Source organism: Maylandia zebra, linkage group LG3 (assembly GCF_041146795.1).
Source record: "Maylandia zebra isolate NMK-2024a linkage group LG3, Mzebra_GT3a, whole genome shotgun sequence".
NCBI lineage: Eukaryota > Metazoa > Chordata > Actinopteri > Cichliformes > Cichlidae > Maylandia > Maylandia zebra.
In genome coordinates this window covers 62,806,688-62,829,955 of record NC_135169.1, presented here as the reverse complement: position 1 = coordinate 62,829,955, position 23,268 = coordinate 62,806,688, and the positions used below count along the sequence as shown (strand labels likewise).

The following is a 23,268-nucleotide window of genomic DNA, read 5'->3' as shown; positions in this document are numbered from 1 at the left end:
TACCCAACGGATTTACTTTGCCAAATGGATCATCGTGGCATTGCCGTATTGGTCCATTTGATCGACCTTTGTTTTTATTATTTATTATATTTTATTTTCAGATGTTACAGACGGGACAGACATGAGTGAGGGATAGGAAAGGGAGAGAGAAAGAGGAAGGAAAAGAAAAACAGAAGGGGAGAGGGACAGTGAGAGAGGGGGGGGAGAAAGAAAAATCTCCTGGATCACCTGTTGAGAGAAGAAGAATAGAAAACAAGCAAAAAACAAACAAAACCAAAGCAACATACTAAACACAACACCATCGCATTAATCTAGCTAAGTGTAAACAGCAGTAAATACTGAATATTCAATGTTGTTGTGCAGCACGCAGGACCGACAGCGCACAATGTGCTTTGAAGTAGCAGCCAAGAAAGGTGTAATTTAAGTCTACGAGCAGTGAACACGCGTGTGCACACCTGTGGATCAGCGCGCTTGTATTCAAATGGTTTCCACATGTAATGATCTGAGAGGGTGTAGCGAGCCATAGCCCCGTCCCCCAGGGCATGAAGCAGGCATGGAGGAGATCCAGGCCCCAGACATCCAGAGGCCCCAGAGTGCGAGAGCCCAAGGAGGACCACCAGAGGGGCATCCGTGCCACCCTCATGGGAAGGGCTGAGGATCCCCAGACGAGGCGTCACCCAGTAGCCACTGAGCAGAAGCTAGAGGGGGCTGCAGTGGCGTGCCCGCCGGCTCTGCCGGCAGTCAGCTGTGCCAGAGTGAACCGAGCTGCAGGCCCAGAGGCTGGAGGGCCCCCTGCACCCCGGAAGAGGCCTGACCGAGCAACAGGCGCCAGGCCCCGCCAGGTAGCCACCGGGAGTGAGCTGGTACATACCTGAGCGCCCAGCCCTGGACACCAAGAACCACCAACGCACCGACCCCTGAGGGCATCAGTCACCGGCAGGGAGTGTGGTGAGGGGAGACAGGCCTTGGAGGGCCTGGGAGTTCCCAGAGAGGTGGAGTCTAAGACCCGACCTGACATACAGACACAGACAAACAGGCACACACAGACACAAACATGCATCCCACCCTCATGCACACATATACAAACACTCAGCACTCACCCAACGTAAGGATTGACATAAATGGACATGTACACACAATCACACTCCCCAAACATACTCTATACCCCGGGTCCAGGTACCCTCGCCCCCAGAGGGGGAAACAGCACCCAGACCCAAGAGATGTTACCCTTCCCCCCGGGGTGGAGGCAAGCAGACCGTCCCAGGGTCCGCAGCAGCAGGGAGGCCAATCGGACAGCCAACATCTCCTCCCAGCCCCCCCGCCCCGATGGCTAGCAGAGAACGGGTGTGTGTGCATATTGAATCTATAGAGGGTATAGATCTGGGTGAGCTGCCTGAAATTTCTGCCACTGTTCTTTAGTAATGTAGTTTTTGTAACGTTCAGGAACGTTCAGCCTCACAGTGTTTGCTGTGGCATTTATCAGATGACTCGTGGCTGTGTTATCTTTATGTTTGAATTTGTATTTCTTAGTTGAGAATTTACAGTCACTTTGTTGAAGGGTTTGAACTTCTGTTCATAGCTATATATGCTCTTCTAAAGGCGTTTTGCCTTGCCTATATGAGATTACAGGCTCCGCCCTCTCTTTTCAGTTTACCACATCTATTCTGTGACGTCACCCTGTATTTTCAATGATGAGCTCATTACCATTACCTCTGGAGAACTCCAAGACATGTTGAGGAGGTCATTTAGGCTTTTAAATCAGCTGTGATGGATCAAGGACACATCTGGAGTTCGACACCCCTGGACTAAACCATTTTACTAAATAAATATATACAAACATTTTAAACCACAACAATTAATCATCTTGTGTGCAAATGTTATTGATGTGCAACTCTATGCTTAAAGTGTGACGCTAAACAAAGTTCTAGTTAAAGTGCTTTTAATAAAGTGCCAGGATGCTCCTAAAGTGCTGTTATAATACAAATGATAAGGGAGTCCACTTCCTTACAATATAGATATAGATATATACACACCTGCTCAAAAACACTTGAGCCTGTTAAAGTGGCTGAGAGTGTGAATATGAACTGAGTGAGTTGGTGACAGTAGATGGCAGTGTGTTTCCGAAGTGTGCAGTACTGTTATTAAAGCCTCATCTCTTCAGTACTCTCCGGTGCCTCGGCTGATTTCTGTCTGCCTCACTACTCCACAAAAGTGAAGGGAGTTAACCCCGAAGGAGGACAAACTTCGGCCCTGGAGGAAGCATCTCCCCTCGTGTCTCCCGACCACGGTCAGGGGACTGACGGCGAGGAATGGTTAACACTTTGTTTGATGTGCTGTGTGTAAACGTGCTGCTATCACATGAAAGATCAATCATAAAGAGTGAGAAGCAAAAGCAGAGCAGCTGTCTCTGAGTATGATCAAAGACTTATGAAACTGTTTGCTGTTTGTTTTAAAACAAAGTTGTAAGATGCCGGTGTCTTTCCAGGCCCGTAGGTGAAGGCGACTGAGCCGTTAGTAGAGTCACAACAGGCCGCAGACACGTGACACATCAGCGCACACTGAGGGTTGTTCTTCACAAAATGACCGTTTACGTCACGGAGCCCTGCTCTCAGCAACGCACACGGATGCAACTGTCTGTGAACATCTGCCCCTAACCCGAACCAGCCATGTTAACCCGGGTTAAACAAATACGTGCTTAAAGGTTGAACAACATCTGGCGTCTGCGCGGACCTGACGTCACGTGGTTGGCTAACAGCCGTGCAGTAGCTCGTTCGCTCACTAGTGACGGAATCGATAACTCGGAAATATAAAGACGTAAACTCTGTTTACGGGGGTCACGTTTGTGTTTTGATCACGTGTGTGTTGCCCCTGACAACACAAAACAAGGCCCCGCCCCTGCTGAGGCCTGATGTACGTAAAGACAGCGAGGATGCAGAAACGAGAGTTCCTGACAGGACAGGCTCCCCCACAGTCCTCGTGGGCTCTGAGTTATGACCCCGTGACTAGTTAACAAACGTAAACTAACCACTCAATCACGTGACGCCAGGTTCCGCACCGACGGAAGGTGGCGCTGAACATGAAGCGTCACATCTGTGTCCGTGTTTGTGATCAGCCGTGTATTTGTAATTTACATGTTTAAGCTGGGGGCGTCTGTGCCGTGTATCTAATAATTACCCGCCACAGCCAAGCCTCCTGCAGAGTGTTTTTAAACATCTCTCTGCAGCTGTGCAGTAAAATCCCTGCTCTGGGTGCACCGTGTCCACATTAGGGGCTTTAATCTAGCCGGCACTCGCGTGAAAAGAAGAACAAATGGGGGAAGGGTGATGGAGGGAGAGCGCGTACCCCCTCTCCGCCTGTATCACACCACCCTCTCTCACAGCATCAGCAGCGTCTGACGGCTGCATCCTTCAGCTGCGCGTCCGTCCTGCTATTCCTCCAGCTGACATTTAGAGGAGTGGTTTGTGTCTGCAGCCGAGCATCGGTGTTTCTTCCAGAACAATCAAACACAAAGCAGCAGCATGGATATGATGGGCAACAAGCAGCGGCGGGTGCTGAACATCAAAGCCGTGCTGAAGAGGAACTGGCTCCTGATGTCTACGATTGTATCGGTGGTGCTCGGTACGTGCAAGCTTCTGCTGACTGCCGTCCGGTTATTGTTTTCTATTTGCTCGTTACTCCAACGCTGTTGTGCATTCGCTGGTTTGGCTCAGCAGGGGGTGCATGCGTTTTCATTTGATGTCCAGACTGGAGGATGCTTCACTGTGGGGACATCCATCTGTCTGTGTCTCCGTCAAACGTGACCAGACTGAGGTGACACAGCGGCTGTGGAGGCTGTCCACGCTGAGGCAGCACTGTGCACCGTGGAATGAGCGCTTTGCTTCATATCAGCCTGCTGACCCACTTCAGATCAAATGTGCATGTGTTAGCTAATATTAAACACATTTCCTGTGTCATTAATTACACCTTAGAGCTTTAAGTGTGCACTGCGCCGTCTGAGGGTTGTGTTCAGGCAGAGGGAGCTGAGCCTTTGTTAACACAGCCACACAGCAACTAGCAGATATATGAGGCAACATGAACATCCAAATAAAATAAACAGTATAATCATCCGTCTGCAGCAGCTGGATTCCCAACCAGGAAACACAGATACTAAGATGTTATTAGGTGTCCCTTTGGACTCATAACAGCTCCTGTATGGGAGCTAAGATGTCACTCTGCTTCAAGGCTTATCTCAAGATGGACTCGAACACAGGACGGGACTTAAAGGCAGATGTGTTACAGAGAGGTTTGATCACAGGTAGGAATATAACACACGAGGTGAGACCAGGTAAGTCCAGAAGGACTGGACAGGTTTAAAAGAGTCACTTCACCAACATGCGACTGCAGCTTGTGATAGAAATGTTCATGAGAAATAAGTTTGACAGGTTTTAGGCCAACAAGTCTTTACAACAGTTTAAATGCCAGAAATCACTTTCAGGCACAACACCAGAATAGGACGTGTAGGCAGGGCCACGATACAGACCGATGACAAAGTGAAGGGCGATACTTTTGACTAAGGCCGTCTGGAAGAAGGTGGAGGTCTTTGTAAAGCCACAGGTGGAGCATCTGGGGCGCAGACAGAGCTGGCAGTATTCACACACATCTTTGAGCCCTGAAAGAGGACGAAGAATTAAACGTTAAAGCAAATTAAACGTAAAAACCGGGAAGCCCATTGTCAGGGTCGGGACAAACTACACACCCTGTTTCCCGTGTGAAGGATTTGACGCACACGATGATGAAAGTCGTTGCAATTCTGTATCCGTTTAGATGACAAAGCATCAGCTGAAATGTCCTGATTGGATGTGCTTGTCTGGCCTGTTTCATGTCACACATGTAAACCAGCACGAGTGTTTGTTCAGTGCTTGGTGCTCTTTGGAAAGTTTTCTTTCAGGTGAAGTGGAGTTTACCGTGTCTCTGGCTCTTGCAGGGATCAGTCTGGGTGTTGTGGTCAGAGAGTACGCATCCCTGTCGCATCTCTACAAGCAGTACTTTGGCTTCCCAGGAGAGATCCTGATGCGAATGCTGAAGCTGGTCATTCTTCCTCTGATCATTTCAAGCATGATAACAGGTAACAGAGGCCTGCCGGTGCAGTTCGTCCCATCCAGGTAACTCTGAGGTTAACACTTCTGTACTACAAAGCTGGTTCCCTTCTTACTAACCTGTTAAGGAGCAGGTCATGTTCACAGATCAGAGTTCATCAGGAAGGTTTAACCAGAACCCTCAAACCGTCTGCAGATGAAGGAATAAAAGTAAAACATGTCTGAAGTGCAGCATAGAGTGTCTGCTGGGCTGTGTTATACGCAGCTTGCTGAGCCATATCTAAGAAGCTCGGAAGGAGCAGCTGTAGATCATTTCCTCAGGGATTAGTAAAGTATTCGGATACTTTCAGTCCTCTTTCAAACGTTGGCATCCTCCAGATCCAATCGGGGTAAAGCTGCTTCTGTTTCCTCGGTAACCGTCCTGCTGTAGTTGTTTTCTGACTGTCTCGGTTGTCGGTGTGCAAGTGTAGAGTGAGACCACATCAAACGACACGGTGGTTTCATCTGGATCCGGTGTTTCTGGAGCTTGTTGGTGAAGTGGGTGGAGTTTTTGATGTGAGCGTGTTCCCCACAGGGACAGCTGGATGGTGCTGCTGACAGTGGGTCTGAGTGGGGCTGCTTCTTTGTGGAAGCAGCACCCCCGGGGTACAGACGGTGTCCCGTAGGGCGGTAACTGATGACTTTGTTGTTGTGTAGTTGTCTGTGGGGTGCTGTTGTCGAGAGGAGCCTGCGTTTCCTGTATTATGAGGTCAGACTGGAGGGTGGCTGAAACCTTCAGGCTGTGATAAGATCACTGTGGGCAGCTGTTGTGGAGAAACCCAGTCCATCTTTTCATGCTGCTCATGACTGTGGTGTCTTCCTGTTCTTGTCTGTGTCTGGAAATCAACTTGAAATGATAAGTTTTCATTTGCCATGTATAGAATTTGTAAGGTTGTCTGTCCTGTCCTGTAACGGGCTGAGCCTCAAACGTAGAAGCTTCTTCTAAACTAGGAGGGTGGGAGAGTTCCTGAGTCTGAGCTCAGTCTGCATCTATAGTGAAACACCTGTCCTATCCTTTCACTAGAGGTTGGCTCTGTGCTCTCCATAACAAACTCTGCTCTGTCCTCTGACTGTGGGAACAAGTCTGCTGTGTCTTAGGTTGAAGCGCAGGTGGTGTCTACAATCTGCTGGTTGATTCATTGTGTCACAGTCCTGGGTGGGTGACCCAGTGTTTTATATCATTGATCTTTGTGTTCATCTTTGGTTTCACTGCTAGTGTCGTGCTTCTGTTTTGCATTCCTAGTTCTCAGGTTTTGGTCCTTGTGCTCGGTGTTCTCTGTGTTCTGTGTTTCCTGTTTTACTTTGAAGGTCCATGTCTTGTATTCGTTTGCTTCCTCCCTGTCTTGTCATGTTTAATTGGGTTCAGCTGTGTCTCCCTCCTCTGTTCCCTCGTGTGTGTATTGCTCTGTTCCTATAAAGGCTGATTATCATGAATCCTGTTGCATCTTCACACACTCAAAGAAGTCCTGCCATTAATTAATGCTTCAGTCTTAATTATGATCGAGCTAACTCTGTTACTCCTCACAGGCCTTTGAGGAGACTTAAACAGCCATGACTTGGCTCTCAGAGCTACAGGCCCACCTTCCTGTTATCACAGTCTTAAAGAGCAGTTGCCCTCAGCTAACTGAGTGTCATAACCGCACCGGTAGCCTCTGACAGGACGTCTGTCACTGCAGTGCTACTGCTGACTGTAATGTGGGGGTTTGACTCCTGTTTCCAAGGTAACTTCAGTAATCACTTCCTCCAAAGGCTTACCATCAATAACTGTTTTACATTGATCAGCCTGTCTGTATTAAGGGGGACGTACCTCAGACCTGTACGGTGGCAATAATCAAACAAGTACTTCAAAGCTCAGCTGGGAGACACGCCCTCTGTTTGGATAAAGGTTATAGTTGGGGCAGGATCAGGTGACGCTGGTGTAGGCTGCTGGGGACATGATGCCTTCACTGTGTTTATACACCACTCTGCATTTAATCATTGGTTATTATTCATTTTGGCTCTCTTTCACAGCATGTCTTTGTCCTGTCCCCCTCCCCTAACCCCCACCAATCACAGCAGAGGCCCCGCCCCTCCCTGAGCCTGGTTCTGCTGGAGGTTTCTTCCTGTTAAAGGGGAGTTTTTCCTTCCCACTGTCGCCAAAGTGCTGCCCATGCCTCTGTATTATTGCAGTGCCTTTACTTACAGTACAAGCACCCTGAGGTGACTGTGGCTGCGATTTGACATGTAAATAAAACTGAATTGGATTTTCCACTTGTAGTAAAAAGGTTAAGACAGTCTCCTCAGTCAGAAACCCTGCTGACTGTAGCAGAACGAGTCCTCTGACTGATCTCTCTCTGTGTTCGTCATATCACGGCTCCCTGCTGCAGTGGATAAGTAAATAGCTCCGTCTTGTCGCTCAGACGTGAAATGAATGAAGACAAAATATTTCTCAGCTCTGTTCGATTGGTTTTGCCTCTGAAACAGTGATTTCAGCTGAGCACAGCTGCTTATGACGATCACACTTTGCATCTTCAAATATCCACTGTTCATTAGTTACTGAGCTGCCTGTTGTTGTTTCTAGATTTGCCTCTTGCATTTCTCCCGAGGTTTGTCGCCTGTGTACCTTCTTTTGGACTTTGTAAGTTAATAGATGTCACTGACAGGGTTGGTGTTCGGGTACCTGCTGGTCTGGTTTTTGGACCTCGTTTATTGTTGTTATGTTGTCATTGTTTAGTGTTCTTGTGCCTCTTAGTGTCATCGCTTGTTGTTCTTGTTCTGAGTTTCATTTGCTCTGGTCCCTTTCGTGTCCTGGTTGTGTGTCCTCCCCAGTATGTCCTGGTTGTGTGTCCTCCCCAGTATGTCCTGGTTGTGTGTCCTCCCTGTGAAGTCTTTTGTTCCCAGTTTCCTGTTTCCCAGCATGTCTGTCTGGTTTCTCCCCCTCGTTCTGTGATGGAGAGTTGGTCAGAGTTGGTTGTAATTTAGTTCTAATTGTAGAGTTTCATTTGTTTCCTCGATGTTTCTTGTCTCATGACCAGGGCGGGGGGAGGAGCCTGGGTGCAGAAAACTAGGGAACAAAACATTTCCAAACATCAGGGACAGCTCCGGGGTTCTGCCCAGGAACCTGCAGAAAGGCAACAGTTCAGGGTGGTCGGGTGGCTGTGTGGGCTCAGCAGAGACGGAGAATCTAAGGGGCCATGAAGGTGTCCAGGTGCCACGTTTGGATCCTGCTAAGAGCAGCAGATGGAGGATGCAGAACCTGAAGGCTCAGCAGGTGAGCAGCTGTGAAGATGGAGATCAGACCCTCTGACTGTCGCTCATGTGCAAGCAGTGAGAAATGACTCCGGTTCAGTCAACAAGGCAGGTTTGGACCGTCTGACTGCCTTTCTACCAACCAGAGCTGCACTCACCCAGCTGCTGCTGCTGTAGTGAGGCCTGACCGCTGGGCAGCTGCTGTGATGGAGAAGTGTTTGCTCTGCTGACCTGAAACACATATCAAACCAAATAACTGAAAGGAAACAGATTCCAAACGGTATGAGATGACAGAGAAGTGTGGGGAGGCCAAGACTATGAGCAAGATGACGGGAACATGGGAAACACCAGGGAGCACACCTGAAAGCAGTCACAGAAGACGAGGTTTTGGGCGAATGTTTGGAAGGATAAAACATGTAAAATAACAAATTGTACGTGATCGAATGTTTACAACTACAGAAGGTGTTGAGATGAAATGACTCCCAACAATCCAAAATGGATCAAATCTAAAAACAGTTTGCCGACAGAATAAAATCTACGAAACTCTATTGCTCTGTGGAATTTAATGCACCTGTCAGACCAGTCAGGTCCTCTGAAACATTTTTCTATGTTATCTTAACAATCACTGTTTAAATAACTCAAATGTGTAAAGACAAAAAAGAAGTGTTGGAGGTAGTTGGTAAGAGATGGCAGGATGAGCCCAACCTCAGCAGCAGGACCGCTCTCAGCACCGACCAAGTGTGTTTGAACTGTGTCTTCACATACAGGGTCAGTCCTACAGAAAGAACGTGGGTTCCCAGCTTCATCAGCTGTGGCCAGTTTTTACTGGAGGAACTGAAAAAGATCTGTTGTCCAATCATGGAACAGCAGAAAGCTGATGTAGAGAACACCTGGGTGAAAATCAGATGTCAGCATGTTTATGGCTGTGTAGGCTCAGGGTGCACTGCAATTCACTGATCACATTAACCCTTGTATGGTGTTCGGGTCTGTGAGACCCGTTTTCAGTTTTTCTCAAAAGAAAAATGAAACAATTAATTATTTTTTCAACCTGAAATTCATTGGCTTTGGCTTATTTTCTGTGAAGAACATAAATCCGGACTAATTTTCAATGACCTCATACTGTACCTCCCCCCACGCATTTACATTACATACAAGGTGTTCGGGTCCACTGGACCCAGGTCTAATAAAAGTGTTGAAAGTGCAGGTCCTGTGTTCCCACACTCTGTCTTCCTCCTTTCTGGTGCTGCTGATAGTGTTTTCTTCCCCTCCTGCCCGCGCACAAAGTTGCAACATTGTTGAAAATTCAACTATCAACACCGTCTGCTCTTACATTCCTGCACATTTTACCCTCTTTCTTGAGGGATCCAAATTTTATTTTCTCATACCCTGTCCCTCCTGCAAATTAGGGGCATAATACTATAAAAAGGAATTTGCCAGTGTGGTTCTTTATCACAACTGATCAAGATGGCAAAAGATTATCTGCTGCGAGGGCCATCCAATTGATTTTGGAAGAGAGAGGGGCTTCTGATGATGATGTTGACAAAGAGGTTTCAGAATATTTCACATTTCTGAAAATTCAGAGTCTGACAGTGACTTTGAAGAAGAGGATGAGGTTGAGCACCGTTTAGTAACAAAACAAAGACGAGTACCCCATCAGCAGCCAGCTCCAGGACCAGAACAAGCCCACCAGACAGCAAGTGAAGAAATATGGATGTCAGTAACTGGTGAAATTGAATGGTCTTCTTGCCCAAGAAATGAGCCACCCTGCAGAGCTGTTACTGTGATAATCCAGGGCCAACACGGCTGACAGTTACTCATGTGCAGGACATCAAGTCTTCATTGAGCTTTTCATCACAGATTCCATCCAGAAAATGATTCTGGTCTGGTTTACAGACCGATACCGATTGCAGCACGATCAAGCATGATACCGATTTGCAGACCGATACCGATACGTAATATCGGATCGGTCCATCTCTAGTTTGCAGTAATCTAGAATGAAGGTGTGTTTTTGGAGAGAGGTGGAAGGAGATGGACCAAATTGATCTACAGGCCTACTTTGGGGTTCTTATCCTTGCAGGAGTTTTCAGGTCCAAAGGGGAATCCACAGAATCTTGTGGGATGCAGAAACCGGCACGAACCTTTCCGTGCATCAATGTCTCTGGAAAACTTCAACAAAATTTCCAGGATTATCCGTTTTGATAACCGAGATGACAGACCAGCTCGACGGCAGAGAGGCAAGCTAGCTGCCATCTGGACAGTGTGGGATAAGTGTGTGCACCGCCTCCCCCTGTTTTACAACCCTGGGCCTAATGTCACCATTGATGTGCAGCTGATGTCATTTAGTTGTGAAACATATTGCTTCACGTGTAAATGTGTTGTGTCTTTCCACTCACTCCACTTGATTATAACTGATTTATTTTTTTATAACATTTTATAAAAAAAAACGAGAAGCACATTAATTCATAAATGTGATCTAACAAAGGTAAAGGGAAAAAATTAACCATGTTTACTGTTCATATGTCTTGTAATTGGGATGAAGTAAACATCTGTTGAGTAATTTAACATAAAATTGTTTGATAGTACTAATTTGGAAAGCCAAAACTCTAGCGGGTCCACCAGACCCATGAACACTGGCTGAGTAACAAAAATATGAACACCACACAAGGGTTAACAAACACGTGAAGTTCATCAGGGAGGATATAAAAATAACTGCTTTCTTAGACTAAAAGTTTCATCAGGGATGGGCGACATAAAAAGTCAATATTTATCAAGAGCCAACAAATTTGGATCAGTATCTAAGGTTTGACTCTCATCATCCTCCGGAGCACAAACTGGGCGTCATCAGGACGCTACCACACAGAGCGAACACCATCCCCACTGACACAGCAGCCAGGGAGGCAGAAGAACATCAGGAAGGCCCTGAGTAAATGTGGTTATCACAGCTGGACGTTTGTCACAGCTGGACGTTTGTCACAGCTGGGACGGCTCCTAAAGAAAGCTGCAGCCGATCCAGGAGAGAAGGACAACCTCTGCCTAAGCAAAGGCCTTTGTCTTAGTCACTCACTGTGATTCATCCTGGTAAGAACCGAACCAGCTTTGTAGTACCCCCGAGTTCACCCTGCAGCTACCTGGATCAGCCTGGACCCTGATGTGTGGGCTGAGCCTGTGTTTTAAATACACTGAATGTGTTTCTTACCAACAGGTGTTGCAGCCTTAGACTCCGAGGTGTCAGGAAAGATCGGTCTGCGAGCTGTCGTTTATTACTTCTCAACAACTATCATTGCAGTTGTTCTTGGTGAGTCCCATTTGAATTAATAATTCATTTTATATGCAGCGTATAAAACGAATGGTTGATGTTTTTATATAAATATAGCTACTAAGTGGCATCTTTGTTGACAGGAATTATTCTAGTGATGACCATCAAACCGGGCGTGTCTCAGACAGCTGAGCACATCGACAGAGCTGGGACTCCTCCTAATGTCACCACAGTCGACACACTGTTGGACCTGCTCAGGTGAGTTTCTAGTGGAAATGTTTCAGGAATATCAGGATGGAAGAAAAGAGTTGCATCTTTCTTAGATGGCCTGAAACGGAAACTTTCATCATACAATATCCCAACAAACACTGTTTAGTTGGTTCGGGTAGCGTCGTACTAGCATCCTTTATTGGTGTCAGGTTACATCTCAGGTAAACATGTAGGACGAGTCACTGCAGCGCTACGCTGCCCTGTCTTTGACATGCTTGGTAAGTTATGACTAATTCTGACATTACTGTTACTGATGTGGCTCAACTATGACAGAGTCGTGCAAGAAGAAAAGCATGGACTTAAAAAAGATCTTTAATGCACACTATGAGAGTTTATATTTGAGGCATGGTCTTTGTTTGATAGCTGCATTCATGAAAAGTATGTTTTGCTAGATATTTAACTTCAGAGTTGCCACAGAGATGCATCCGTTCTGCTGCTCACCTGCAGCTTTGTGCTTTCCACTGACAGAAACATGTTTCCTGAAAATCTGGTGCAGGCTTGTTTTCAGCAGGTAAGACGACCACACATCCTGTTATTCTGGCCTACCTTCGATTCTGGTGCTTGTCATCGTGTGATTCTGACACTGTGTCCAATTCCACTCTAGTACAAAACAAAACGCAAAGAACTGGAGCCTGAAAAGCTTCCAGTGAACAGCAGCACCGTGCCCCCTCTCACGACCACGATCATGACTGTGATGGAGGTAGGTGTGCTCGTTCCACTGTGGTGACATTAGTCTCATGTGTCGGCAGCTGGCAGCCAGTGTCTCGTTTAATGGATTGGCTCAATAACGAGTTATAAGCAGGCTGAGCTCAGGCAGCTGTGGTGCTGACATGACATTTGCAGAGCTCATGAGTGGATCTGTGTGTCTGTGGAAGCAGCTTTCATGAATGGTCTTTCCCTTCTCTCGGCAGAACATCACAAAGGACTACAAGATCGTCGGCACGTACTCCGATGGGATCAATGTGTTGGGGCTCATCGTGTTCTGTGTTGCGTTCGGCCTCGTCATTGGGAAGATGGGAGAAAAGGGTCGGATCCTGCTGGACTTTTTTGATGCCTTAAATGAAGCAACAATGAAACTGGTCCAGATAATTATGTGGTATGTAAACTACACCAGTTTGTAAACCGGTGTGTAAACTACACCCTAAAACTACACGGTGAAACGGTGAAACCACCGTTCCTGATCACTTTTGCGGTTCAGGTTCACAGAGGAAGCTTTCTTTGGATAAGCAGTTAAGAAAACTGATGATCGGGTGGTGTAAATGTTCCTGTATAATTTTATTACTTCATCCGACCCTGTTAGTCGAGGCTGTCCAAGGATTTCATTCCTGTACCTGATGGCAGTCGGGGGGCTGTCGCTCAGCCATCATTAACCCACCAAACCAGCCATGCTGAACGATTACAGGCAGCACGCCAATGTCCACGGCCGCTCCACACCCACACACATCTGTCACATCTGTCACATCTGTCACATCTGTCCCACGTGCTCGAGGTAAACTTGCTCTCATCTGTGGAAGCCAAAACTTGATGGACCTGCCAGTTCTGGTGCTCTATGGCAAATTACAGTCACAGGGCCTACTATAGGCCACTCTCATGAAGTTTGTTTCTGATTGGTCAGAGACGTTCACATCAGCGGCCGAACAGAGTTCACTCTTTAGTGCTCTGTCAGTGCTCCTCCTGGTCCTGCTTGCACAAAGGAGCAGATGCCAGTCCCGCTGATGTCTGAAGGACCGTCTGCAGCGACTGTGTCCTGAATCTCCTGCGTGCTCACTGTGCTGGGAGACGCAGTAAACCTTCTGGTAACGGCAGTGATAGTTGGACCTTGTCCTCATAGTGACACCAAACCAGTGAAAAAGGTGCAAAAACAGAGGAGACGAGGACAATGTTACAAACACCTCTGTAGTGTTGGCTTGTTTGGCCCCTCCTGTGTTGTTCATTTCATCAGGTTCGAGGCTGATCCACGGCTGATCTCCCCCCTGCCTCTCTCCCCCCTCCCTCCCTCTCTCCCCCCTCCCTCTCTCCCTCTCTCTGCTGTCGTTTCTTCTCTGTATCTGTCAATAAAGCTGAAAAAGGCTGAACGTTATGAAGCCGACCCCCTGTGCTGCTAACTGACCAGCTCAGTGTTGCAGGGGTTTGACATGATGCACTCTGACTGAAACGTGTAGCATTCGTTGTTTGTGTAAACCTGCTAGATTAACTACATTTCAGTAGGAACTCCATCATTTTCAAATCATTAACTTCTACCTGCAGGTCACCTTTGTTATTGCCGCGTGTCTGAGGAGGATGTGTTCATCATGGAACTGAAGCACCTTTGTCTTTTCAGCTACATGCCCGTAGGGATCCTGTTTCTTATTGCTGCAAAGATCATCGAGGTAGAAGACTGGGAGATCTTCAGGAAGATGGGTCTTTATATGGTGACGGTGCTGAGCGGGTAAGCTTTCCCATTACTCTCCATCCGGCCGTTCCACACTCCGGGCTTTATGGCTGACATTTGGACCGATTCCCCCTCCTGTGTACGATAAAAGCTGAGCTCTGTGTGAGCACTGATAAGGGCGAAGGACATTTAAAACTGCTCAACCTGCAAGAATGCAGTAATGAAAGCTTCACTCACGCCTCTAAATGTACGAGGCACAATTAACGACTGTAACATAAAACATCCCCTCAGTTAACCCACAAGGTTCATCCTGTGGCTCCAAATGCAGCAGAAGAAAACTCGTCACCGTGTGGAACCGTGAGGCTGGGACAGTGTCACGGCCAGCGGGGGCAGACTGACAGTGGGGCTGGGACAGTGTCACGGCCAGCGGGGGCAGACTGACAGTGGGGCTGGGACAGTCCTCTACCTGCCTGTTTATTTGTGTCAAAATGAGCATTTGAACTGTATTCCTTCATTCAAAGCCTTCATCAGCGTGCTGTGAGTGTGTATCAGTCACAGCATGATATCGAGTCTGTGAGAGGTGCAGTGTGCACATTGGGCAAAAATGAAATATCACAAGATTATGTTCCAGTATGAAGGAAATGCATCACTTATAAAGAGGAGTAGCACTCGGGGCTTGTAGCTGATAGAAGCATGTCTGCAGAGAATAATTACGCGTGTGAATAATGTTCACGCTGTACTCAGATCACATTACGTCAGTTATGGTTGAAGCTAAACCTGTCGGAGCAGTTTAGCACAGGTTTATGTAAAGATAACAGAGTTCATTTCAAAGCACTCTGTGACAGCCATGTGATACTAAAGACAGAACCTCGGCTCTTTTAACCAGAAACCCTTTGAGCAAAAATCATGAAAGCAGAGCGAGCGTCTGTCTCCAGAAGTCAACGAGCAGCTGGTCCCCACAGTTCAACGCTCCGGCTCCCATTCAGGAATTCTAGGAGCCACAGGTCAGCCTGACCTCCCAGAGTGTAGCGGGCTGTGGGGATAACAAGATGAGATCTCAAAGATGTGATGCTGGGAGACTCTGGGAGAACGGACACATCCTGGTCAAAGACAGATGGGAGAGTCGTAGCGTTACGTCTTCATGCTCATACAGATTCAGTTCAGCTCTCCTGTATGCTCGTTGGCTCATCTGTAGACTTGTAGTCAAGACCGAGACAACACCAAGACCAGAGGGTATCGAGACCGAGACCAAAAAGTCTTTAAACTGCAGCCAGATGCTGCTTCGTTTACGGGTCTCAGGCATATTTGTGTTTTTGCACTCGCACAGCCGTCCTCACCGCTGTTACTGTCTCACTCACTGAGAGGACAGACGCACGCTCCACTTGACTGTCGCGTCCATCACCCTCTCTGTTTTTCACACAATGATATTATCCTATATCCTCGCATGTGATTGGAGCATAGCTGAGCCACTGTGTGAGCGGAGCAGCCAAAGGAAATTGGAAGTGGCCCTGAGGCATCCAACCTACTCACCGGGGCTCTCTGACTACATCATTACATATTACAAAGCGTCTTGAAATGACAAGATGACAAAGTTGAATTAAATTGAATTATGACTGTGGAGACTTCAAAGAGCCACCTGCAGTTACTTCCCTCATCATTCAGCCCACTGAAGCATTTTGAATTCACAAAAAGACTGACTGAAGTGTATTTCTTCAGTAAAATATTTAGAATAAGCTACATGTTAAAATGTACAAATGATAGAAAGAACACGACTCGCTTAGAACAGTGTCAATAATTAAACACAGGTGAAACTAAACAACTCTGAGTCCGACAGAGTCCCGCGAGTCTTCTTCACATTTCTTCTTCTAATATTTTTGTAATTCCCTTTACGGCTCGATAACGCTGTGTGTTTTGTCCCTCAGTCTAGCTATCCACGCCACCGTCTGTCTGCCCCTCATCTTCTTCGTCATTGTGAGGAAGAATCCGTATACGTTCACTCTAGGAATGGCTCAGGCCCTGGTGACGGCGCTCATGATCTCCTCCAGGTCAGAGTCGGATCTTTCATATTTCTGTGATTGGACTAAACAGCTTCCCAAACGTTTTCAGGGCACAGGGATGTTTTATTTTAATGAATCTAAAGCTCTATAGCAGGGGTGTCAAACTCAAATACACAGTGGGCCAAAATTCAAAACTGGAACAAAGTTGCGGGCTAACTTTAATATCTATTGAAAAAAAATCTTCCTCCAGATATATGAATCTTTTCTTATGGACTCAAATAAGTTTTGCTGGAAAACTGAATATGGAACAAGCAAAGCTTTATACTAAACGATATATATATTAGCTGTATAATACCAGTAGGCCAGCTCTAATAGTAATTTGGTATGGCTTCGCGGGCCAAATGTAATTAGGCTGCGGGCCAAATTTGGCCCGCGGGCCAGAGTTTGACACCTATGCTCTATAGTGTCTGACCACAGAATACTTACTGCCTCTGCTTGTGTCTGCCAGCTCGGCAACCCTGCCTGTCACCTTTCGATGTGCTGAGGAAAACAACTGCATCGACAAGAGGATCACCCGCTTTGTGCTCCCGGTTGGCGCCACCATTAACATGGACGGCACAGCGCTGTACGAGGCGGTGGCTGCTATCTTCATCGCCCAGCTGAATGATTACGCTCTGGATGTAGGCCAGATTGTTACCATCAGGTACGACACTGTTACTGCTGCTCGCGTAGCTTTAAAGACAACTTTATAGAGATAGTTTTAACATTAGCATTCTGAAGGAAAACTGCTGGTTAACCTGCATTTCAAAAAGGACTCGATAATATCCTGCTTTTCATGTAAATGGAGTCTTCTTCACACGCTGAGGTTAAGGATGGAGTTCCACAGGGCTCAGTGCTAGGACCGATTCTGTTTACACTATACATGCTTACAGGAGGGCTGGACCAGGTGACCCTGAATCCTCCCTTCGTTATGCTGCAGTAGGTGTAGGCCCAACCGGTCGCAGCAGATGGCCCCGCCCCTCCCTGGGCCTGCCGGAGGTTTCTTCCTGTTAAAAGGGAGTTTTTCATTCCCACTGTCGCTAAAGGGCTCAAAGGAGATCACCTGATTGCTGGGCTTTTATCTGCTGTCTTTGAATTATTGTAGGGTTTGAGGCAACAGTTTTCTGGTGTGACATCAGTTGAATTGAACTGACAGTGGACACGAGTGTCATGGATTGGTTTCACTCCAACTCCTCATAGGAGAAAAATGTACCAGATTCAAAGCTTCGTGAGACAAAAAGGAAATCCAGAAAATCCAGGCTACTGATTGTTGACCTCAACGTTTCCTACAAAGGTGAATTATGCAGCATTTTCTTCCCACTTTTTGAACTGCAGCTGTGCATCAGTTGCTTTGAAGGAGGCATCCAGTCTGCCTCTTAGGTGACTGCCTTGCTCAATGTCCAAATCATGTGAAGGAGCAGTGGCTCCACTTTGAGCCTCTCCTGAAGGACCAATCAGCCAGACTCTAAGGCTGAGCCTAGAGGCCACACAGAGGAAGCTCGTTTCTGCCACTTGTCACCATAATCTTGTGCTTCTGGTCATTACTCACACTAATGGCCACAGGTGAAGGTATGATTATAGCCTGGCCAGTAAATCAGCAGCTTTGCTTTCATATTGTGCTCACCACAGCATCTATCAGTGTGGCTGTTCATCACCTGCTTCGCTCACAAACACGGACCCAGAATGCTTAGATTTCATGTTCATGTCGCTGTGTGTCCAAACCCAGCACACGAGCAAAGAAAGCCATCATTTCTTTTTATCCCTTTAACCCTGAATGGGCGTGGCTTTATATCACCTTTTGATTGGAAGATGTTTTTGTGCTTTATGAAGAATAATTGTTACATTGTGTCTTTGTGTTTCAGTATAACAGCCACAGTTGCCAGCATTGGAGCAGCAGGAGTGCCTAACGCTGGGCTTGTCACCATGGTGATAGTTTTAACAGCTGTTGGCTTACCTGCAAGTGATGTCACTCTGATCGTTGCAGTCGATTGGCTACTGTGAGCTTTTGTCTATTGTGTTTTTGTGCTGACTTTCTTCTGTCTTTGTGGAAACTGCTGTAGACTCACTGTGACTGTCGTGTTTCAGGGATCGGTTCCGCACTATGATCAACGTCCTTGGCGATGCGTACGGAGCTGGCATTGTCCAGAAACTCTCCAAGAGGGAACTAGAACGGATGGACCTGACATCAGACATGGATGTCGCCAACCCTTTTGCCCTGGAAGCCGCTTTGGATGACGAGGAGTGTGAGAAGAAGTCCTACGTGAACGGAGGCTTCACGGTTGACAAGACGGATGCGATCTCCTTCACGGAGACGTCCCAGTTTTAGCCTCCGGCTGGTTCAGTCGTGGGGAGAACGTGCACGGAGAGAAGCTATCCATCCGGACCCATCCCAGGACCGACGTTAGCAATAGCAGCCTTCATTAAGCTAACCGAAGAGCACCCTTCAAGCTGGGCATTTACAACTATGACTAGATTAAAGTGCTTCCTTCATTATCTCAGATCACGCCATGATTCAAATAGTCTTTTTTCTCAATAGGAGTTTTTCTTTTCTCGCACAGATGAACTCAAACGAAGAGCTTTTTGCAAGTGTGTGTGTGTGTGTGTGTGCGTGTGTGTGTGTGCGCATCTTTTAAGGTGAGCCTGATGACTTTTGCAAAAAACACAGTATCACGTAAACACTGCTTCATGAATAAAGCTAACTGTACTCCCTGTATGGACACTAATCCTCAGATAACTTTTCTTTGCATGGCTCTGTTGAGTGTGTATGTCCCATGATGCAGTGCTTGTATATCTATCTGTATCTTTAAACTGTGCCAAACTTGTTTTTCACCAAGCTGCATGAAGCAAAATGTTTAAGCTGGTCACAGACTGGTTTCCTGTGTGGGCCTTGCAGAGACAAAGTCAGTGGACACTGTGGAATTTGAGAACATTTTTCTAACATTTCCTGTCACGTTGCAAAATAAGAATGAATAATCATGTATGTATTCAGTCAGTGTGGGGGAACATATGGACCCCGAAATAAATAGCTACTACAACACGGACATGTCACAGTGTGTAGCTGTGTGTTTCACTGTGGTCACAAGTTCAAACGCTTTTACAGCCGTCACCATCACATACAGATGTAACAGGTTATAACAGTGGCACATGTGGTCAGCCTCACACGCTGTGATGTAGATGATTACTGATCTGTGTGCAAAACCACGAGTCACGGAGCTGTGAGCTTTGTTTGCACGAATCCTGGAAGTGTTTTTAAAAGTAACACAGCTCCTAAAACTGAAGTGTCATTTTAACACAAAGTTCATGTAACGCACTCGTTAATTATTTAAGGGAATTTATAACTTATAGCTAGTTTTTCACAGCCCGCTCTGACCAGTGGAAATACATGATAAATGTGTGAAGTTACAGAAAAGGTAACTGGACGGACCGTCCTTTAATTCTAGATATACATTTATACACAATTTAGTTCATTCCCCGTGGACCCAGTTATAGAGGAAAAACAGGAACTTTCTTGTCTTTAATTCTTTATCTGTTAGGTAATTATTATCTTTATCAAAAGGAAAAGCCTTCACCAGGCCAATGCTGGCCCCCGGGCCTTATGTTTGACACCCCTGGTCTGGGCTAAGGGTTTTCTGAAACCAGCTCAGCGCTGTACACAACCGCCCCCTAATTCTTGGTTTAAAACCCTTTTTCTCTTACGTTTTCCTCTCCCACAGGAAGCTCGATAATAAGTGAATCAGGCGTGTCAGAGCTGCCTTTTGTTATCATGACCACAATAACCTGATGGTGTTCACCATTTAGCAGGACAGGAAATGGAAAAATAAAGCAGGATTTTATATATAAAGCTACAAGCGTTCAGCGTTTGAGAGCTTCTGAAATTGCAGAGATTGATGCCAACGTATGTTTCTTTATTATTTCTGTCCTGTCTGTTTGTATTCAGGCTCAGGTTTTACAGTGATGAGCTCCAGTGCTGGAGCGTCAGTGTTGCTGAAAGACGAGAGAAGAGGGACGAGCGGAGAGGCAGGAGTGTTGGGATATGGTAGAAAGAAGGACAACAGCCATATGTTGTGTGTGTGAGACCAAAGCAAGGTCAGGAGCAACGGATGTGGATTCAAGTTGGTATAGATGGGAGTGAAGTGAAGCTGTGGTGATGTTGAAGAAAGAGTATGTGAGTAGTGTTGATGGGTATGAAGAGAGTGTCAAACTGAAAGCAGACAGAAAGGAAACAGTTTTCTACAGGAGATCAGTGCAAAGTGCAGCCTGATCCTACTGACTCAGACTGATGTGCTGGGAGCAGCTGAACGAGACAGAGTCCACCATTCATACGCTCCTTCACGGGGACAACACAGGCGGCACTGCAGGCTAGAAGCTCTGATGTTTGCGGTGCAGAGGCCTGGGGAAACTGCAGGCCTGCACAGGATTTTCCCCCTTTCTTATCTTGTGTTGTCTGAGTCTCTCCTTGCACGCTGACATGTGTGTGTTTGGATTTGGTCACCTATCCAGCCTCCCACACAGACGACACAACCATGTAGTTCCAGCAGACACAGGACAGCGAGTCAGTTTCTTCGCTGGTTTATTGGGATCCTTGGAAATGTGACTAAATAGTTTGTGTAAACGGGCTCCTTTCATCAGAGGAGTTTGTCCCCTTTCCTAAATTTCAAATTCACTCACCGTTTAGTTTAGCCGCCGAAACAACCAGAGGGCAAGATATACAACGATGCTCCGTTAGCACTGTGGCCTGGACGAGTGCAGGCAGCATTATCTCTGTGTGCGGTGATGTGGAAGATGGTGACTCACAGTCTTTGCAGGGGACAAGGTGCTTTATAGTGAGCAGAGGTTCTAAACCTGCTGCAGCTTCTGCAAGCGCAGCTTCATTTTCTATCCACTGACGCATCAGATTCTGGCTATATAACAGTTCTATCATTAGTCTGCCAACACAGCCCAGCTCCATGTGACGTTACATAGCAGTGTGAACCACGACAACCAAAAAGATTTATTCATAACACACGAGAAAAGACCCAGGGAAACCAGATCAACGAGGAAAATGACAAAAAATAACAAGAAAACCCTGAAAACCATATATTTTACACCCGAGCCTCAACCAAGCGACTCACGGACCTATCCCGCTCCGTGACCCAGGGGTTGGGGGCCGCTGATGTAGAAGTATTCCCTCCATCACCCGACTGTGTCCTCAGTCCGCAGCACCCATCCACACCATGTGAGCAATACCGCTTTGCCTCTGAGTCACCTGACATAATCGCTGACTCAGCAAACCCTCCCACAGGTTGGTACCTGTCAGCCGCCTTAACCCAACCTGACGGATCTCCTGTTTCACCTCCAGTGTCCACCATGTGCTCCAGGGATTATCATCTCCACCTTATGACCACATGCAGCTGCTTCAACAATGGAGGCACAGAACAGGGTCCACTCTGACCCACGGGCACCAGAGATGGTGTCGATGTTCTGCTGCATGTGGGAACTGAACATCTTATGGACCAGGGCCTCTCCCAAACCTTTTCAGCAAACTCTCACTGTACATCTGACTCAGGATGGCATTACCTTGGCCTCCAGTAACGCTGTGAGGAACCTTGGAGTCATGTTTGACCAGGACATGTCCTTCAACGCACATATTAAACACATATGTAAGACTGCTTTCTTCCATTTGTGCAACATCTCTAAAGTTAGAAATATCCTGTCTCAGAGTGATGCTGAAAAACTAGTTCATGCATTTATTACTTCCAGGCTGGACGACTGTAATTCATTATTTTCAGGATGTCCAAAAAACTCCCTGAAAAGCCTTCAGCTAATCCAAAATGCTGCAGCAAGAGTCCTGACAGGGACTAGAAAGAGAGAGCATATTTCTCCTGTTTTGGCTTCCCTTCATTGGCTTCCTGTTAAATCCAGAATTCTAAATCCTGCTCCTCACATACAAGGTCTTAAATAATCAGGCCCCATCTTATCTTAATGACCTTGTAGTACCATATCACCCTATTAGAGCGCTTTGCTCTCGCTCTGCAGGCCTACTTGTTGTTCCTAGAGTATTTAAAAGTAGAATGGGAGGCAGAGCCTTCAGTTTTCAGGCCCCTCTTCTGTGGAACCAGCTTCCAGTTTGGATTCAGGAGACAGACACTATCTCTACTTTCAAGATTCAAACTTTCCTTTTTGCTAAAGCATATAGTTAGGGCTGGACCAGGTGACCCTGAATCCTCCCTTAGTTATGCTGCAATAGACGTAGGCTGCCGGGGGATTCCCATGATGCTCTGGGTGTTTCTTCTTCACACACCAGTGTTACTTCAGGGTCTTTACCTTACAAAAGGCTCTGGTTTCTATTCAGAGAAATATCCGAGGGACCACGAGTAGCAGCTGCTGTGTTTGGGGTCATATGGTCCTCTGAGAGCTTAAGATGAGCTTGAGGAGGAAAAGACGACAAGGATTTAAATCCATCAATTTAAATTCCAAACTGAACGGTGAGAAGTGAAACTGAAATTATTCGAGAGCTGAATTTTTAAAGGATAAAATGCAATTTCAATTTAGTGATGATCATTTTCAAGCCATGAATTCAAATTCAAATCTAACTTATTCAAATTCAGTTTCAGATTTCTGCCCATAGAATGACGCTGCTTGCAGGTCTGAATGTGTCAGGCCTGTCCAGTGGCACCCTCTGCCTGCTAACCCATCTCCTCATAGCTTTACCACAGCAGCCACGACATGCAGCCACTAATGAAACCATGAGAAAACCGATCAGCCTGAGAGGCATGCACACAAACTCTGTCTCGGGACTTCCTGTCAGATCACCTTTTCTTGTGCCTTACACTCACCTGTGATGTCCTGCAGCAACACGTGCACAGAAACATCTGTTTCACACACACGGGGAATCGCTCTGACACGTTCTCCATCTTTAGACTGTTTGTGTCCGTAACTGTAAATAAGTCACTGCTTTTGTTTTCAGTCGATTTCAAACGACAGCAAAAATGTTTTACCAGGAAAAGTGATCAC

The 23,268-nt window shown here is 46.6% G+C and overlaps 1 protein-coding gene across 1 annotated transcript; it reads left to right on the top strand.

Annotated features, from left to right (window-relative positions):
• The first annotated feature begins 3,056 nt into the window (after positions 1 to 3,056).
• Positions 3,057 to 19,323, top strand: slc1a1 (solute carrier family 1 member 1). Its single transcript, XM_004575947.6, has 12 exons — positions 3,057 to 3,618; positions 4,964 to 5,104; positions 11,545 to 11,637; positions 11,742 to 11,856; positions 12,337 to 12,379; positions 12,473 to 12,568; positions 12,780 to 12,964; positions 14,189 to 14,296; positions 16,162 to 16,284; positions 16,745 to 16,939; positions 18,138 to 18,272; positions 18,361 to 19,323. The coding sequence occupies exons 1-12, from the start codon at positions 3,519 to 3,521 to the stop codon at positions 18,599 to 18,601; spliced, it is 1,575 nt and encodes a 524-aa protein (XP_004576004.1). The 5' UTR covers positions 3,057 to 3,518; the 3' UTR covers positions 18,602 to 19,323.
• Positions 19,324 to 23,268: the final 3,945 nt, after the last annotated feature.

Coding starts and splice junctions, on each gene's coding strand:
- slc1a1 (XM_004575947.6), top strand. CDS start 3,519: ATGGATATGATGGGCAACAAGCAGCGGCGGGTGCTGAACATCAAAGCC. Junction 12,380..12,472: donor TGCAGGCTTGTTTTCAGCAG/GTAAGACGACCA, acceptor ATTCCACTCTAG/TACAAAACAAAACGCAAAGA. Junction 18,273..18,360: donor GTTGCAGTCGATTGGCTACT/GTGAGCTTTTGT, acceptor GTCGTGTTTCAG/GGATCGGTTCCGCACTATGA.